Source organism: Delphinus delphis, chromosome 13, assembly GCF_949987515.2.
Source record: "Delphinus delphis chromosome 13, mDelDel1.2, whole genome shotgun sequence".
NCBI lineage: Eukaryota > Metazoa > Chordata > Mammalia > Artiodactyla > Delphinidae > Delphinus > Delphinus delphis.
Window position 1 is genome coordinate 28,082,170 of NC_082695.1, and position 20,642 is coordinate 28,102,811.

General features: G+C 36.0%; 2 protein-coding genes across 7 annotated transcripts in view; one reads left to right on the top strand and one right to left on the bottom strand.

Moving 5' to 3' along the window:
- Positions 1-20,642, top strand: part of SPIRE1 (spire type actin nucleation factor 1) — a 206,937-nt gene that overhangs the window by 118,796 nt on the left and 67,499 nt on the right. For all 6 annotated transcript variants that reach the window (XM_060028619.1, XM_060028622.1, XM_060028620.1 and 3 more), the window contains exons 3-4: positions 2,301-2,534; positions 17,841-17,966. In XM_060028619.1, coding sequence (XP_059884602.1) covers positions 2,301-2,534; positions 17,841-17,966 — 360 coding nt within the window. The remainder of the gene's footprint in view (positions 1-2,300; positions 2,535-17,840; positions 17,967-20,642) is intronic.
- Positions 1-20,642, bottom strand: part of PRELID3A (PRELI domain containing 3A) — a 138,653-nt gene that overhangs the window by 2,464 nt on the left and 115,547 nt on the right. The window lies entirely within an intron of this gene.

The window sequence follows — 20,642 nt, forward strand, 5'->3', positions numbered from 1 at the left end:
AACTAGATCCCACATGCTGCAACTATGAGTTAGCATGCCACAACTGAAAGATCCCGTGTGCCGCAACTAAATATCCCACACGTGGCAACAAATATCCCATGTGCTGCAACTGAGACCTAGCGTAGTCAAATAAATAAGTAAGTAAGTAAATCCTTCTCAGCCTTAAAAAGAATGTACTGAACATAATTTAACTTTTCTTGATGTCTAAGGTTTTCATTATATTAGCTATGATGCTCTGATTGTTAAAGTGATTGCTCTAGGTTCGAGTTGACGGGTGTTTGTTACACATACATCACAATGCCCGGTTCTGCTGACATTGAACTGAAAGGTAAAATCCCTGCCCTAAGTAGTACCTGTCTGTGGTGAGAGTGTCCCTGGCTGTGTGGACCTTCTGCCAGGGAAACACAGAACAGGTGACCTCTCCAGGACAGATGGGTGGATGGGGGTGGGGTGTCGAGGGGGGTTTGGTCCCCAGAAGAGGTGACGAAAGTAGTCAGCTGACTTGGAACTCAGAAGATCCATTGTCACACAAAACAACTTTGAAAATAGTGGTTAGAGTTCCAGTCAGACCATTAAAAACTAATGAAAAGGGGCTTCCCTGGTGGCGCAGTCATTGACAGTCCGCCTGCCGATGCAGGGGACGCGGGTTCGTGCCCCGGTCGGGGAAGATCCCACATGCCGCGGAGCGGCTCCTCCCGTGAGCCATGGCCGCTGACCCTGTGCATCCGGAGCCTGTGCTCCACAACGGGAGAGGCCACAGCAGTGAGAGGCCCGCGCAAAAAAAACAAAAACAAAAAACTAATGAAAATATTACATATTTTCAATGAGAAATATTACAAAAAAACAACCCAGTATTATTTAAAAATTAAAAGCTGAGAATTTATAAGCCTTTTATTCATTTTGAAATTTGTGTTGAGAAAATATTATTTCACTTGATAAGGTAGATTTCAGATTTTGTGGAGATTTTTTGAGTGAATGCTTGAGTGCTTTTAAGGGCTGTAACATATGCTGACAGTGACTCCATGTATTTAACTCATCGTCAAAACTTCTGTCTTTTCCTTTTCTTTGGTACCAAATAAACAACTTAAAAAAAACCCAACAACACAGCACTGACTATGGCTACAAATGGAATAAAGGGAAGGAAAGATGTATGCATGTCTGTATATTAATTGGATAAACATTGGAAAAGGGTGAGCTGGAGGCAGATAACATTTATTCAGTGCGCGTTAAAAGTCACATACTAAGTACTTCCACATGTAGCAAATGCATTTAGTCTTAACAAAACCCCATGAGATGTAGGTATCATTGATACCTGTTTTACAGATAAGAAAATAAATAATTTAACTAAAATAAATAATTTGCCCTGAGTCAAATGGTTAGTGGTAAAAGTGGCAAACTCTTACATCTTTGGCTTTATTTCCTGTGTTCTTCCCTCCAAAATAGCTAAGGTAAAATGAGCTGTTGGCATTGTAAAATTTTTTTTAAAAGGGTTATTTATCTGTGATTTTTCTGAGCAGAAAAGAAGGTAGTGTTGCGGAATAAAGCAGAATTCCTTGTCTTGGCCAAAGCCAAAACATTTGTCAGGGTGATAGTAGACAGGGATGTATATTCAGTGTTCATAAATCAGGTTCGTATTTCTTGGGAGATAGTAGTGGTGGAGGTGAGTGGCAGGGAGGATTATCTATGCACTACACTGAAAGTTCAGAGTTTGAGTCTCTCACTTGTTTGCATCATATGAGGGATACGTGTTTCTAATAATTGAATGGAACTCAATGAGCAGTACGTATATGGCTATTAATAGATTTTGTTGTTGTTGTTTAAGCTTACGTTAGCTGCTACCAATCATTGATTTTTCAGTCTCAGATCCTTGGTATGTCTATGAAATCCCTAATTAGATAAGCATTGCCATAACAGTTCTGAATGGATATGATCTTTGATAACTCTGTCCGTACTCAATAATATCTTTTGGAAATGTGGAAAATCAACCTGGTTGGTATTGTTGGTATTTTATATAAGTGGAGAATACAGATTTTAGTGTATGATATAAATCTAAGAAACATGAAAAGGGTTTGTGTATGCGTTATATACTAGTTTGAAGAAATCACACAAAAATTTCCATCTGAGATTTTTTTAAAAGCATAGTTGAGACTTTTAAATATCTCTTCAAATTTAATTTGTCATGTTTCTGAAATGGAATAAATCAGACCTAGCTTATCTCATACTAAATATTTTATGCCTTACAGTTAGTTCTATAAAAATGTTTAGTCGTCTCTATTAACCACCTTCCTTAATGTTCCTAGGTTATTGAATCTTTGGGAATTATTATTTATAAGGCACTGGACTATGGCTTGAAGGAGAATGAAGAAAGGGAATTAAGCCCTCCCCTGGAGCAGCTCATTGATCGCATGGCCAACACGGTAGAGGCTGATGGCAGCAATGATGAAGGCTATGAGGCTGCTGATGAAGGTCTGGAGGAGGAGGAAGATGAGAAGAGAAAAATCTCAGCAATCCGGTCCTACAGAGATGTCATGAAGGTAAAGTTTACAATTACCTCTTTCTTTGAAGAGTTGTTATTTCACTTTAAAAAACTGAATGGTGATTTAGCATTTGATAATAGTTCTTAGACTTTCAGCTATAAGTGAAATGTGTTCTAATTTCATTCTTTTACATGTAGCTGTCCAGTTTTCCCAGCACCATCTATTGAAGAGACTGTCTTTTCTCCATCATATATCCTTGCCTCCCTTATCGTAGATTAGTTGACCATAGGTGCGTGGGTTTATCTCTGGGCTTTCTATCCTGTTCCATTGATCTATATTTCTGTTTTTGTGCCAGTACCATACTGTTTTGATTATTGTAGTTTTGTAGTATAGTCTGAAGTCAGGGAGCCTGATTCATCCAGCTCTGTTTTTCTTTCTCAAGATTGTTTTGGCTATTCAGGGTCTTTTGTGTTTCCATTACAAATTTAAAATTTTTTTGTTCTACTTCTGTGAAAAATGCCATTGGTAATTTGATAGGGATTTCATTGAATCTGTAGATTAGAACACTCTCTAACACCATGCACAAAAATAAACTCAAAATGGATTAAAGACCTAAATGTTAGTCCAGATACTATAAAACTTTTAGAGGAAAACATAGGCAGAACACTCTCTGACATAAATCGCAGCAATATCGTTTTTGATCCACCTCCTAGTGTAATGAAAATAAGAACAAAAATAAACAAGTGGTACCTAATTAAACTTAAAAACTTTTGCATAGCAAAGGAAATCATAAACAAAATTAAAAGACAACCCACAGAATGGGAGAAAATATTTGCAAATGAAGCAACCAACAGGGAATTAATTTCCAAAATATACAAACAGCTCATGCAGCTCTATATCAAAAAAACAAATAACCCAATCAAAAAATGGGCAGAAGATCTAAATAGACATTTCTCCAAAGAAGATAGACAGATGTCCAAAAAGCACATGAAAAATGTGCTCAACATCACTAATTATTAGAGAAATGTAAATCAAAACTATAATGAAGTATCATCTCACACTGGTCAGAATAGCCATCATCAAAAAATCTACAAACAATAAATGCTAGAGAGGGTGTGGAGAAAAGGGAACCCTTCTACACTGTTGCTGGGAATGTAAATTGGTATAGCCACTATGGAGAATAGTGTGGAGGTTCCTTAAAAAACTAAAAATAGAGTTACCATATGATCCAGCAGTCCCACTCCTGGGCATATATCTGAAAAAAACCCATAATTCAAAAAGATACTTGCACTCCAGTGTTCATTGCAGCATTATTTACAGTAGCCAAGACATGGAAGCAACCTAAATGTTCATCGACAGATGAATGGATAAAGAAGATGCGGTGTATATATACAGTGGAACGTTACTCATCCATAAAAAGAATGAAATAATGCCATTTGCAACAACATGGATGGACCTAGAGATTAACATACTAAGTGAAGTAAGTCATAGAAAAGACAAATATTATATGATATCACTTATATGTGGAATCTAATTAAAAAATGATGCAAATGAAAAAAAATAAATGAAGTGAATAAGGAACTAAAAATACTCGATTCTGTGATAAATGAAGAGTAAAAAGTTTTCCATTAAGAAACAAAACTGGGACTTCCCTGGTGTGGCAGCGGTTAAGAATCCACCTGCCAATGCGGGGGACACGGGTTCGAGCCCTGGCCCGGGAAGATCCCACATGCCGCGGAGCAGCTAAGCCCGCGAGCCACAACTACTGAAGCCTGAGCGCCTAGAGCCTGTGCTCTGCAACAAGAGAAGCCACCGCAACGAGAAGCCCGCGCACTACAACGAAGAATAGCCCCCGCTCACCGCAACTAGAGAAAGCCCGCGCCCAGCAACGAAGACCCAACACAGCCATAAATTTAAAAATAAATAAATAAATTTATATAAAAAAAAGGAGGAAACAAAACTGTGTATACCTCTGAAACTGAGCTAACAGTTTTTGGTAGTGGTTTAGTGGGTATTTGTGGGGGAGAACAGGGCATGGTGAAGGAGGAGGGGACGCCCACCCAACCAACCATGTCAGTTGGTTAACCCTGGCACCAGTCAAATGACAGATGTCATGGCCAGATTGCTCTTGTATAGTACAGATTTGGAAGATGAGACCTGGAGAGTTATTGGAATCTTACAGTTCTACTCAATGACATTCAGTATGTTAACTTATAAAACAAAGATTCTTGGACATTCATCAGTTTGAACTGATAACTGTTACACTGCTTTACTGTTTTTTAAATTTGAGCTACTATGTCTGCCCTCCTGCCTATGTTATTTCTATCATAATATGAAAAATAAACAATTAAAATGCTTTTTTAGAAAGGTTTTATAGATTGGAGGAAAACTAAGTTTACCAGTTCCATTCTTAGGAATTTTATTGGAGAATATCATATACTCACCCCTTGTTCCTTAGTTTCTATGTTAACCAAAACTGATCAGTAAAAATTTCCACATCTGTAACAATATGTTCTGAACATTTCTTTTAGCTACCTGAGAAGAAAAATAATTGCTGAAACATTTGACAAGTAAACTGAATTTTATATATCATAAAACCCATTATTCATGGCCAAATAGTGACACATAGGAATTTGTGATTTGCTCAGTGGGTTGAAATCTTCAATTAGTAAATTGGCTCCTGTTTACATTGTTGGAAGAGAAGACAAGAATTAATTGAAGAAATATATGCTTTCTACTTGTTGAAAGTGGAAATGTGAAACTAAGTTTGAATAATATAAATAATAGAATGTTTAGGAACTTGGAGACAATTTGTTTTTAATTCTTAGTGAGCAAGACCTTTTTATTGTGTAACTTCCCCCCCCCCCCCCCAAACAGTTGTTTATTCCTTCCAGTCTTTCAATTTGGTATATGGTGTGTTACACTTGAAAATTACTTTCACGTCCATTGTTATCTGAGACTTATGGTAACACTGTGAGGTATTGGGTTGGCATTGTTAAATCCATTTTACAAATGAAAGAACTAAGGCTCAGAGAGGCGTGTGACTTGTCCAGCTTCTTTGAACTGAGTGAATGAGAGGAAGTTAAATTCAGAGGTTTATAGTCAGGTAGGACTTAGATTGGACCCCTGGTTTTGCCATTTTTGTACCAATTGTTTTACCCTGGATTATTTAATCCTATGATCCTTATTCTTATGTAAAGAGAGAATATCTGCCTGATTGAGTTTTGTGCAGATTAAATTAAATAACATAATTAATATAAAGTACCTACTATAGTGCTTGTCATGAATAAAAATTTAATAGCACTTACTATATGCCAGGCATTTTTCTAGGTGCTAGGGATATACCAGTAACAACATACAATTGGTCCCTGTTTTTATGGTTCTTAATTGTAATGGAGAAAAACAGGATATAAACAAGTAAAGTATAAACACATATATCATTTTTTTCTGAGTCATTCCAAGGCTTTTTGCCACTGCATATAGGTCAGAATAAATTGCAGGCACAAATTTATGTCAGCGATAGAATGTGTTCTTTTCTTAAATTAAGAATATAACACCTAAAATATTTTTCTTTCAGATTGTTGAGAAACATATAGAACTAAGTGGAGCCTTTCAGGAAGTATTAAGAAAAGATCATTCTTAAAAATTATTTTCTTATATATAAATATATCCTAGAAAAGATTCCTTCGGTTAACATTAGTTGAAAAGAAAAGGGATTGTAGACGTGAAGTAAACAGTGGTGGTGATGGAGAGTGAAGTATGTAGGCAAGGAAGATTAAGGAGACCAGGGGCAGGATGATGGAAGAGGAGGACGTGAGACAGTGTGTGGAGAGGAAGAGTGAAAGGAGTGTTTGAGAAATGAATGAAGTTACTATGAGAATAGCACATGAGCAGATTCTTCATTTGAGATGAATGTAAAAGTCTCAGCTTACTCATGCCTTCATTTACCTTCTCAGATATTTAGGAAGCATTTAGTTTGCCTTCCTTGTTCTGAGTGCTCTATCAGGTGCTTGGAGATGAACTTAACTGGGGTTAAATGAACCCCAGTGAGGTAAATATTATGGACCTGGTGTCTAGGACCATACTAGCCCATACACCTTGGTGTAAATTAGCAATCTGCTTTCCTTCTTCAGGATACTGTACTTCCATCTGTAAGAGAATCATAATAAATAAAAATTTGCAATGTCTGTTATGTGGAGGATGTCCTTCTAGAAGGGGTACCCTTACGAATAATCTGAACATATGAAAGTGGTGGGCCAGCACAGGTTCATGGGAGGCTTGTAGGGCACAGAGAGGGGCACTGAACTCAGCCTGGTGGATCCTGGTTCTCTTACACAATCCAGTCCCCCTAATTGTCAGGGAATGCAAATAAAGCAATACCATTTGCCATTCTTTTGAAAGCAAGAATTTACTTTTGTTGAAATTAGAAATTACGGTAAATTTTTTTGCTCAGTAATTGATAGCTGCAGTGTAAATTTACATAGCCCTTACATAAAATAATTTGACAGTATATTAAGAAGTCCAAAACTATTCACTATTTATAATAGAAGAATGCTAGAAATATCCCAGATGTCCATTAATAGGGAAATGGTGAACTAACTGTGGTACAGCCAACTAGTGGCGTACTATATCACTATCAAAAGGGCTGTGGAAAGATCTCCAGGATATATCATTTACATGAGAAAACAAGGTGTAGAAAATCATGTATAGTATGCCAGCATTTATCTAAGAAAATGTATGGATAAGAATATATATATTTTTTTTTTAAAAAAAGAGGAAAGATAAACCAGAGTAGAAACCAGGACAGGCATTAAAGCTACACATCTATGAGTGTACTAGATTCTGTGGATTTGATTTAGAAACCATATAAATATTTTACATAATTATGAAACAAAACTGAATATGGAAATATAATCCCCTCAAATCCAAAGCAAACTGAGCCTAACTGTTACCGCATCAGAAATGTGACCACATAGACAGACCTGGAAAGCAACGATCACATAGTAGCAGTGAGCACAGCTGCCACCAGCTCATGGTCTCCGAATACCATTCCCTACTAAAAGAATTCCAGAATTCCTTAGAGAAATGGGTAATTCCAGATCTGGGAAGGAAATGTGTAAAATAGCGTGGAACATCTTGTCATACCAGAAAGCAAACAGACTATCCAGGATTACTAAGTTATGTAAAAAGGACTCAGAAGCCAACTCAAGGAGCCTCCCGCATTGGTCAGATGGAAGAATTTGATCATCAATAAGAATAGTAGCTGTGATGGATTAAAGCAGACCAAATATTCTGCATTCTCTGGACACATAAGTAATAATTAATAAAACCCTTTTGGTCACCTTTAGCGGTGTTCAGTTGTTAACCAAGTTGTTAACCCACTTATTATTTTGACAGCTGGTGTATAGACAGAATCCATTCTGCCTTTTCCATAAGGACACCACCTCAGGGCAACCAAAGAGTTTTGGATGAATGTCTCTTTATAAAAGTATTCCAACTAATAAATGAAAGGGAAGTGATAGGGATTGCAAAATGGTAATATTCTGATTCTACAAAATAATAGCATTGTGGCATCACAAGAAACCAGCAGACTTTCTGTGCCTCCGATGGAAGTTTACAGCATCACCTGCAAAGTCTTCTTGCCAAATAAACAATCTGATCAAGCCTCTAGATCTAACTAATCTAACTACCAATTTATAGGAAGTTCAGGGGACATAGAAACATTTAAAATAACACCATAGGGATGCAATCAGCAAAATCAGATTGTGGGAAACTGTAGCACAAATCACATAATTTCATCAACAAGTAACTTACAAATTAAAAGGAAGGGGAGAGAGGAAAACATAGATTAAAAGAGACTTAATACATACCAATTGCAGTAGAATGAACCTTGATTAAAAGAAATAAATTATAAAACTGGGTATATATTTGAGATAATCAGGAAAATTTGACCTCTTACTCTATAGTTGATGATATTAGGAATTATTCATATTTTTAGATATGATAATAGTATTGTGGTTATATTTTTTAAAAAAGAACTCATCATTTAGTGATATATGCTGAAATATTTACATGTGAAATTCAGATATCTGGGATTTGCTGTAAAATAATCCTGGAGGGTGAGGCTTAAGTGGATGAGGATGTAGATGAAACAAGATTAGCCATGAATTGATAATTACTAAATTGGGTGATGGGTACACTGTAATTCATTATATTATTCACCTCGTTTTTAATATGTTTGAAATGTTTTCACATAGTAATACTACTATTAGGAATTTTTCAAAGAGGTCAATTTTTTTTTTTTTTTTTTTTTGCTTTCTAGTCCCTGTGGACTTTTTTTAAAATTTTATTTTATTTATTTATTGAAGAGGGCAATTTTTAAAACTTAGATAGAACTGACATATAACATTATATTAGTTTCACTTGTACAATATGTATAATGATTCCCTATTTGTATAAATTGCAAAATGATCAGCACTGTAAGGCTAGTTAACATCCATCACCACACATAGTTACGAATTTTTTTTCTTGTGATGAGAACTTTTAAGCTCTACTCTTTTAGCAGCTTTCAAATATATAATACAGTATTGTTAACTATAGTCACCATGCTGTACATTACATCCCTAGGACTTACTTATTTTATAACTGGAAGTTTGTACCTTTTGACCACCTTCACCATTTCACCCACCCTGTACCCACAAGCCCCAACCACTGGCATCACCAGTCTGTTCTCGGTACAAAGAGATGTTTTTTAATACAAAATGTTACATAGATACATGAAGATGTGTATCACAGCATTATTTATACTGTTCTGAAACTGGAAATAAATGACTCACAAAGAAATGGTATATCAACTACATGGATTATCATATGGTCTTTAAATTATAATTATGTGGGTTATGAAGCAATATGGGAAATTTTTGTTTTAATAAATGGAAAAAAGACCACAAAATTCTGCGTGTACTGCTATGTGTATAAAGAAGAGACTGTGCTCAGGAATAAAGATGCAGACCTACTAGAGAATGGACTTGAGGATATGGGGAGGGGGAAGGGTAAGCTGGGACAAAGTGAGAGAGTGACATGGACATATATACACTACCAAACGTAAAATAGATAGCTAGTGGGAAGCAGCCACATAGCACAGGGAGATCAGCTCGGTGCTTTGTGACCACCTAGAAGGGTGGGATAGGGAGGGTGGGAGGGAGGGAGATGCAAGAGGGAAGAGATATGGGGACATATGTATATGTATAACTGATTCACTTTGTTATAAAGCAGAAACTAACACACCGTTGTAAAGCAATTATACTCTAATAAAGATGTAAAAAAAAAAGAAATGGTAGGTGTTATGGTTTTCAATAAATCTATAATTTATAAAAAAAAGAGACTGTGCTGATTTATGATTTACCATAAATGGTATTAATGGCATTGTGATTCAGGGGGAACCATATGGCTTCAGAAATTCCATTCCTCTTATTGTTTAGTATTTGTATAATAAATAAAATATTGTAAAATTTTAGTATGGCTATATTAAGTTATTGCCCATGAATAGTTTTATAAGTTATATTTCCAGTGTTAATTCATACTTTCAAAAAAATCTGGCATGTTTCTGTAAATACAAGAATATAGTTTACAAATAATAAGCCCTGCTTATAAAAAGCTAATATGTTTTTGGTTTGCCACATAATGTCAGAATTTACATGCTATTTTGAAAACTCATCAGGAGAGAAATTTAAGAAAAGGATAGTACTGTAGAGTGTGATTAAAAATAGAAAAAAATCCTATATTAATTTTTTTTAAAGATTTTTTTTTTGATGTGGACCACTTTCTAAAGTCTTTATTGATTCCATCACAATATTGCTTCTGTTTTACGTTTTTTGGTTTTTTGGCCGCAAGGCATGTGGGATCCCTGGTCCCCGACCAGAGATCGAACCCACACCGCCTGCATTGGAAGGCAAAGTCCCAACCACTGGACCACCAGGGAAGTCCCTAATTTTATTATACCAAGCTAGATTAGTACAGTGCACAGTTTATCTTCATCTTCAAACTGCACATGTATTACAGACAGCTGAAGTGGAATGAGTCTGTTATTTTCATTTGTGTATAAATTTGGCCTAGGTTTAATGGAGTATATCCAAGGGAAGCCATAATGTTTGTTTGAGCTTGTCTGTTACTGAGTGAAGGTGTGTTAACATAGGTTAGTTGGGTGACCATAGTCCATCAGTCAAATTAGAGTGACTCCAAGGAACAAACTGCAGTTCTCTGTACTTCAAAATGTTTGTTCTCTAAGTTTTGAAATTTGCTGGAAACATGCTAATTTTCTCACTGGTTTAGGCAAAAATTTAGTAATTTATCCTAACTATATGATGCTGCATTTAATGAAGATGATCTTTGTTATTATCTTTGTTATTAATTTCTTATGACAAATGCATGATTATACTCACTAGGCAAAACATTTTAATTATGGTTTAAAATTATATTCTACTTAGATTTTTGCAAATATAATTCTAAGCTTTGTGAACTGAATATTTTTTAAGACATTTGAATTTTAGCAGTTGAGAATAAATTATGGGGAAATTTGGAGCTTCATATTATCAACAAAAGACTGTGATATAAAACCTAAATATATCAGAAGATATAATTCTGATTATGCCTTTTTCTCTTCTAAGGTGATATTACTTACACACACTGCAATATGTGTCTCCAGACATAAAGAGTGACTTGGATTGCTGAATGCTTCGTAATTTAGAGTTTAAACAAAAACTGTATTCTCAATTAATTGTGCCAAAGTTTTTAAAAAAACTTTATGGTCTTTTACTGTGTAGTATTTTGACGCTAATTAGGGTAAAAGGCCAATGGATAATAGAGTTTCTGGCATACATCTTCGATTTGCTATCAGATAAAGATTTTTTTCCTAGTTGGTACATTGCTTCAAAATACAAATGCTAATAACTTATTTGACCAAAAAATGTTTCCAAATGTTTTGAAAGTATTGTAGGCTGTCTTTTTTCTAATCACATCAGTCTAGCCCAGGTTTGCTGATAATTTCAAGTTTTGTTGAAAATATATAACAAGGTCTTATGTGTGTAATGAAGTTTTCAGAAAATTAATTTCGATTCTGGCAATATTATTAATGATTCTATACAGAGAATTCAGATAATGGAGTTGTCAGATAGACTTTTTTTTTTTTTTTTGCGGTATGCGGGCCTCTCACTGTTGTGGCCTCTCCCGTTGCGGAGCACAGGCTCCGGACGCACAGGCTCAGTGGCCATGGCTCACGGGCCTAGCTGCTCCGCGGCATGTGGGATCTTCCCGGACCGGGACACGAAGCCTCGTCCCCTGCATCGGCAGGTGGACTCTCAACAACTGCGCCACCAGGGAAGCCCAGATAGACTTTTAATTGATGTTCAGGATTCTAAGAGTCAGGATTGAAACTTTGAGTAGAGAACTGGAAAATATATAGAAAGAACCAAATGGAAATTTGAGAACCAAAAAATGAAGTAACTGAAATAAAAGTTTAATGGATGGGTTTAATAGACTAGACGGAGCTGAAGAGAGAATGAAGTGGAACGTTGTCAATAGAAAATATTCAGAGTGAAGCACAGACACAAAAAGAATGAAAGCAGTACACATAATTAAAGTCCCAAGGAGAGCCAATGAAGAGAGAGGATGGAAGGCATATTTGAAGACATACTAAGAATTTCCCAAAACAATGCAAAACACTATGCTGCAGATTCTGGAAGCCCCACAAACAAAAAGAGCAAGATAAATTAAATGGAAAACAGTCTAGTTTCATACCTAAACTGCTAAAAACCACAAGCAGAGAGTCTAAAATCAAGCCAGAGAAAAAACTGGACTGCACCTGACTTCTCAACAGAAACAATGGAATCTAGAAGACAGACTGGAATGACATTGTCAAAGTTCTAGAATAGAACCTAAAATTCATTACCTAGTGAAGTATCTTTCCAGATTAAAGGTAAAGTAGTTCTTTTCGTGACCAAAAAAGCAGTGGCCTAGAGTAGGAGTTGGGGAGTCATCAACTTTATAGGTAGCGTTTAAAGCAGTTAGAGTAGACAAGATCAGCTAAGGTGAGTAGAGAGAAACCCAAAGATCCAAGATTGAACCCTAAAAACTCCAGCATTTTGGTTTAGCTTAAAATTTATTCATAGAACAGCGAAGGTAGGTTAAGTAAGATATTATTATATAGCGTAGTCTTCTCCTTTTAGAAATAAGCTGAAACTCAGCAATGTTAAATAAATTGTCCAAAGTTATATAATGGCATGTTGATAGATATGGGACAGAACCTGTTCCTTCTAATTGTGTCCCTCTGCCCCCAACTATCCCCTCTTTGGTAACTGTAGAAGATGATTTTGTTGCATGCTTACTGTATACTATGCTCTATGCTTAAGCACTTTAAGAACATTATTTCCTTTAATGGAAGAGTAATATACTCTCATTCTAGGGTGGAGTGCATAAGGACTTGGGCTCTAGAGTTAGACTGCCTGGGTTCATTTCCAGTTCTGTCTCACTGTGTGGCCTTGGGTAAATTACTTAGCTATTCTAAATCTGTAAATTGGGTTGTTGTAAGGATTAGAGGTGAAGATGCATGTAAACACAAAGAATAAAATAAGTATCAACATTGACACTGAAATAACCACTGGGGTTATTTTTCCTCTGAGGGATTATTTCTCCTCTGTCTCAATGGAAACTTTGTGGAATTTCGTTGTTCTTTTAAAATTTTTTATACATTTAAAAATTGTAGTAAAATACACATAAAATTTACCATTTAAACCATTTAAAGGTATACAATTTAGTGCCATTAAGTACATTCACAATACTGTCCAGCCATCACCACTGTCTAGTTCTAGAGCTTTTACATTATCCCAGATGGAAACCTCATACCCATCTCTTCCCATCCTTCCTCCTTCAGACACTGGCAACCACTAATCAGCTTTCTGTCTCTGTGGATTTATGTATTCTGGGTATTTCATATGAATGGAATCATACAGTATGTGACCTTTTGTGTCTGGCTTCTTAGACTTAGCATAATATTTTTAAGGTTCGTCCATGTTGTAGCATGTGTCAGTACCTTTTTCCTTTCTGTGGCTTAGTAAGATTCCATTTTGTGAGTATACCACATTTTGTTTATCCATTCATCAGTTTAGAACATTGGAATTCTTTCCAGCTGCTATGAATAGTGCTGGTATGAACGTTTGTGTTCTAGTTTTTGTTTGAACACCTAATTTCAATTCTTTTGGGTATATACCTAGGAATGGAATTGCTAGATCACATGGTAATTCTATCTTTAACTTTTGAGGAACCATCAAGCTATTTTCACAGTGGCTTCACCATTTTACATTCCCACCAGCAATACGCAAGGGTTCCAATCTCTCCACATTCTTGCCAACACTTATTTTCCATTTTTTCTTTGTTTTTATAGCCATTCTAGTGGATGTGAGTGGTATCTAATTGTGGTTTTGATTTGCATTTTCTAATGACCAGTGATGTTGAGCATCTTTTTATGTGCTTTTTGGCCATTCGTATACCTTCTTTGGAAAAATGTCTAGTCAAGTCAATTTTTAAATTAGATTGTTTATCTTTTGTTGAGTTTGAGTTCTTTATGTATTCTGGATACTAGATCCTTATTAGATATATGATTCGCAAATATTTTCTCTGATTCTGTGGATTATCTTTTCACTCTCTTGATAGTGTCCTTTGATGTACAAAAATTTTTAACTTTGATGAAGTCTAATTTATCCATTTATAGGCATACCTCGGAGATATTGCAGGTTTAGTTCCAGACCACTGCAATAAAGCAAATATTGCAATAAAGCGAGTTACATGAATATTTTGGGTCCCCACTGCCTATAAAAGTTATGTTTATGCTATACAGTAGTCTATTAAGTGTGTAATAGCATTATGTCTAAAACAATGTACATACCTTAATTTCAAAATAAAAATCAAAAAAAATTACAATAGTAATACCAAAAATCACTGATCACAGATCACCATAATGAATGTAATAATAATGAAAAAGTTTGAAATATTGCGAGAATTACCAAAATGTGACATAGAGACAAGAAGTGAACAAATGCTGTTGGAAAAATGGCACTGAAATACTTGCCCAATGCAGGGTCGCTACAAACTTTCAATTTGTAAAAAAACAAAATATCTGCGATGCACAGTATAGTGCAATAAAATAAGATATGCTATTTCTTGTGCTTTTGGTATCATATCTTAAAAACCAGTACTGAATCCACGACCATGAAGGTTTACGCCTATGGTTTCGTCTAAGAGTTTTATAGTTTTGGTTCTTATATTTAGGTCTCTGATCCTTTTTTTTTTTTTTTTTTTTTTTGCGCGATACGCGGGTCTCTCATTGTTGTGAGAGCACAACAGTGCTCTCCCGTTGCGGAGCACAGGCTCCGGGCGCGCAGGCTCAGCGGCCATGGCTCACAGGCCCAGCCACTCCGCGGCATGTGGGATCTTCCCAGACCGGGGCACGAACCTGTGTCCCCTGCATCAGCAGGTGGACTCTCAGCCACTGCGCCACCAGGGAAGCCCCCTGATCCATTTTGAGTTAATATTTATATATGGTGTGAGATAGGGGTACCACTACTTCATTTTTTTTTTTTTTTTTTTCCTGCATGTGGATATCCAGTTTTCCCAGCATCATTTGTTGAAGAGAATATTCTTTCCCTACTTAATGGTCTGGGCGCTTTCGTGAAAAATCAATCAATCATAGATATATGGGTTTATTTCTGGACTCAGTTCTATTTCATTGATCTGTATGTTTGTCCTTATGCAAGTACCACTTTGTTTTGATTAGTATAACTTTGAGGTAAGTTTTGAAATTTGGAAGTTTGAGTCTTCTAGCTCTGTTTTTTTCAAGATTGTCTCAGCTATTTGGGGCCCCTTGCAATTCTATATGAACTTTAGGATCCGCTTTTCCATTTCTTCAAAAAAGGCCTTTGGGAATTAGTTAGGGATTGCATTCAATCTGTAGATCATTTTGTGTAGTATTACTGTCTTAACAATATTAAGTCTTCCAACCCATGAATACGGGGTGTCTTTCCATTTATGTAAGTCTTCTTTAATTTCTTTCAGCAATGCTTTAGAGTTTTCAGTGTGTAAGGCTTGCACCTCCTTGGTTAAATTTATTCCTTAGTATTTTATTTTTTTGCTATTAAAAAAAATGGTATTGTTTTCTAATTTCATTTTCTGATTGTTCATTAGTATTGTTTAGAAATAGAACTTTTTTGTGTTGATCATGTATCCCACAACTTTGCTAAAATTGCTTCTTAGTTCTAATAGTTTTTGTGGATTTTCTACATATAAGATTATATCATGTGCATTAAAAAAATTTTAGAGTTTTACACCAGTGTTTTCCAAGTTGCAGGGCACAGCCTGTTAGTGGGTTGTGAAATCAATTGAATGTGTAAGTTTTGTTCTGTGAAATTTTTGTGTATAAAACATATACATATGCATGTGTTTGAATCCTTATGTAAAATGTATTTCTATTTATTTATTTACTTAATTTTTGGCTGCGTTGTGTCTTTGTTGCTGCACGCGGGCTTTTTCTAGTTGCAGCGAGCAGGGGCTACTCTTCGTTGCGGTGTGCGGTCTTCTTATTGTGGTGGCTTGTTGTGGAGCACAGGCTCTAGGTGCACGGGCTTCAGTAGTTGTGGCATGTGGGCTTCAGTAGTCGTGGCACACGGGCTCGGTAGTTGTGGCTCATGGGCTCTAGAGTGCAGGCTCAGTAGTTGTGGCTCATGGGCTTAGTTGCTCTGCGGCATGTGGGATCTTTCCAGACCAGCGCTTGAACTCGTGTCCGCTGTATTGGCAGGCGGACTCTTAACCACTGTGCCACAGGGAAGCCCCCTAAAATGTATTTCTTACTGTGAATTACAGTCAAAAATGTTATGCCATATTCAGAACATATAATTGGAATATAAAATTGTGGGATTAGTGAAAGGTGAAAGTCCTAGCAGATGCCTTTCATAACCTTGGAAATGATAATTCTATGTGGGAAGCTGTTTTCTGCATACAAAAATAATTGTGCAAAAAATATACTCTGTTCATTGGTCACTTTGTGAATAATTAAGCTTGTGAGATTTTTGCTTTTCATGCTCCCAAGGAATCAATTCTTAGCCTGTTTTTCGTACTGTGGAAAAAGTTTCTTACTGAAACTCAAGATATTTTCCTGAGAATGTATTTTATTAAAGATAGTAATCTATTAAATTGCATACAATACTTATTACAAATGAAAAAAATAACAGAAAGACACATTGTGAAAGATATTATAAGCTACAAAGATATCTTTTACTCTCCAAAAGATACAAGTTATTGAATATAATAAATGTGTATTTTCAGTAATTGTATTAATGTCAAGTTTACTGAATGTAGTAAAGAATAAGGGAGAACTTACAACTTTTTAATGCAAATGAAGTACCTTAAAACATAACTGTTGTACACAGATACAAAACTATTATTTTATAGAAAGATAAAATTATCTTTTTAATAAAATGCACTAGGCTCTTGACAGGATGTCTTTTCCAATCTAATAAGCTGTGTTTGATTTTTCTAAATTGTTGTGCGTGATGTTAAATTGCATCTTTTACCTACAAGTAGTTTTGTGGGGGTTATGGGCTGTGTATTGTAAAGGACGTTAGGACTGGTAGTATCACCAGTTGCCCTCTGCCCTCTTTCCTCCACTCCCCATCTACTGACGAGGTATCTTCCCAGTGGTCCCCATGTCTTCCTGACATTCTTTTTACTAAATTATACAACTCAGTGTGTATTAGAATGATCCTGGGCTTCAGAATCAAATAGGACTGTGTCAAATTCTCCTTCTCCCTTATGTTAACTTTATGACTGTGGACAAGTCACTTGACTCTTCTGAAGCCTTAGTTTCTGTTGCTATATAATGGTGCTAATTCAGGGTTACATTGAAGAGTAAATGATATTATGCTGTGTATATGACATATCAAACATGGCATGATAAGTACTCAATAAATGGTAGTTATTAAAATACCTGAGTTCCGATCAGTACTCAGTAATTGGTAGTTCCCTTTGTACTCCCAACCAAAACTTTTACACATGCCCTATCGTTTTCAAGTAGAAGCTAACTAATTCTAGTAAGCTCATCTGTGCTGCTGGGTGCTTGTTAGTTACTGGACCACTTTTTCCATATTAATTGTGTGGACTTTACTGGTCGTCTTGTGATGCATTAAGCTTTGGGTGATGGGAATTGTGGGGTTGCCTTGCTGTCTGATATGAAAATGTGAATATACTGGGTGTGTCTGTTTTTAAGGTACAAAAACCCCACAGATAATAAAAAAGTACCTTTATTTTCCTCTTCTGTAGTTATGTGCTGCTCATCTCCCAACTGCATCAGAGGCACCAAATCATTATCAGGCAGTGTGTCGTGCACTGTTTGCAGAGACAATGGAGCTGTATACATTTCTGACTAAAATTAAGAGTGCAAAGGAGGTAAGTACTACTGCTTTCCTATTTAATGGCATTGTGAAAGAGAAAACTGAATTTTCAACATTGCCTATCATTTAAAATATTTATTGCCATCCTGATGAGTGCTGAAAATCATTCAGGAAAGAAGCAACTTAGGCAGAATTAAATCTGTTCTTTAAAATGTTACTGTGTGAATCCATTTAATAAAACAAAGATTTTCATAAAGCTTCCTTACAAATGGAAAATAAATGTTACTGAACTGGTTTAGTCAGTTTCCCATGTGACTTGCTTTTCACCCTCTTTCTGCCACTCTTCTTTTGTCCATTGTAAAAAAATGTTAGTGTGTCTTTCAGGAAGGGACAAGGATGCAGAGAGGAAGCTACACATCTGATGATTTAACTTTTATAGTGGATGTGATTAAATATTTAATGCAGGAGATATGAATTAACTTTCAGATAATCCAGAATCTCATTTTAGCTATTTTCTTTATTATCTATCAGTGTCTATGAGTTAAAAATACTATGTGTACCCACCCACAATGGGCCAGTAGTCACTGCGTGAGGCAGGGGCTGGCAGCCAACCAGGCCGGGGTCCAGCTGCACTCACCAGCGCACCCACAGCAGTCAGCCCCGCCGCAACTGAAGGCCCATGCAGCCCACAGAGGGTCACTTCTGTTGCATACAGCTCTGGTGCCCAGAGGGGAGTGTGCTGCTGGGCCCCATAGAATGTCTCCTATAGAAGGCCACTTATCCAAGAATGGGAAACACAGCTGACCTACTTAATACATAAAAATAAACCTTCCAAACTCTGTACTACGGAATAGAAAGAGTACAGAGGCAGGGTGGGGGTAGAGGGAGCTTTCCCTTTTTACTTTATATAACTTGTGTATTTTTCAATTTTTATAAAATTTTGTGTAATAACATTTTAGTTGAAAAAAATTTCATGTAGAGTCCAAAGAGAATCATTCTAATTTAATTACAAGGTGAATTGCCATATTTCACATCCCACAGACAGTTGTGAAGATTCTTGAGATCTTTGTAAAGCACCTGGCACGTAGTAAGAGCTCAGTACATGATCAGTGGTGGGTATCATTTCTTTTGTGACTGAAGTATGGAGTTTATCTGAAACACTAGTTTAAAACCCACGATGACACACAGTTTGGGGAGAGACACATATGGGATGTGTAATATAGTACACATATGGGATGTGTACTATATTAAATAAAGTACGACTAATTAGTTCTGGTAATATGTAAGTTTATTCAGATCACCCTTAATAAATCACCTTAAATAAATCCATTTTATATGTATGAATAAGAGCTCCAAGCATTCCTCTTTAGTTCTAACCAGGATACTGCTTATAGTCTGTCTTTTTTGATAGGCTAATGAAAAGTTATGTCTATTTTTCTAGGAATTTATAGAATTGGACCCAAGAAGAAAGTCTTTAACTTTCTCGTTTTGTGCCATTACCATATTGTCTTGATTACTGTAGCTGGTGAGAGTGGACATCCTTGTCTTGTTCCTGATCATAGAGGAAATGCTTTCAGTTTTTCACCATTGAGAATGATGTTTGCTGTGGGTTTGTCGTATATGGCCTTTATTATGTTGAGGTAGGTTCCCTCTATGCCCACTTTCTGGAGAGTTTTTATGATAAATGGGCGTTGAATTTTGTCAAAAGCTTTTTGCATCTACTGAGATGATCATATGGTTTTTCTTCTTCAATTTTTTAATATGGTGTCTCACATTGATTGATTTGCATATATGGAAGAATCCTTGCATCCCTGGGATAAATCCCACTTGATCATGGGGTATGATCCTTTTAATATGTTGTTGGATTCTGTTTGCTAGTATTTTGTTGAGGATTTTTGTATCTATATTCATCAGTGATATTGGTCTGTAATTTTCTTTTTTTGTAGTATCTTTGTCTGGTTTTTGTATGAGGGTGATGGTGGCGTCATAGAATGAGTTTGGGAGTGTTCCTCCCTCTGCTACATTTTGGAAGAGTTTGCGAAGGATAGGTGTTACCTCTTCTCTAAATGTTTAATAGAATTCACCTGTGAAGCCATCTGGTCCTGGACTTTTGTTTGTTGGAACATATTTAATCACAGTTTCAATTTCATTACTTGTGATTGGTCTGTTCATATTTTCTATTTCTTCCTGGTTCATTCTTGGAAGGTTATACCTTTCTAAGAATTTGTCCATTTCTTCCACGTTGTCCATTTTATTGGCATAGAGTTGTTTGTAGTAGTCTCTTAGGATGCTTTGTATTTCTGCAGTGTCTGGTGTAACTTCTTCTTTTTCATTTCTAATTTTATGGATTTGAGTCCTCTTCCTCTTTTTCTTGATGAGTCTGGCTAATGGTTTATCAATTTTGTTTATCTTCTCAAAGAACCAGCTTTTAGTTTTTTTGATCTTTGCTACTGTTTTCTTTGTTTCTATTTCATTTTTTTCTGCTCTGATCCTTATGATATCTTTCCTTCTGCTAACTTTGGGTTTTGTTTTTTTCTTTCTCTAGTTCATTTGGGTGTAAGGTTAGATTGTTTATTTGAGAATTTTCTTGTTTCTTGAGGTAGGCTTGTATTGCTATAAACTTCCCTCTTAGAACTGCTTTTGCTGCATCCCATAGGTTTTGGATCATGGTCTTTTCATTGTCATTGGTCTGTAGGTATTTTCTGATTTCCTCTTTGATTTCTTTAATGAT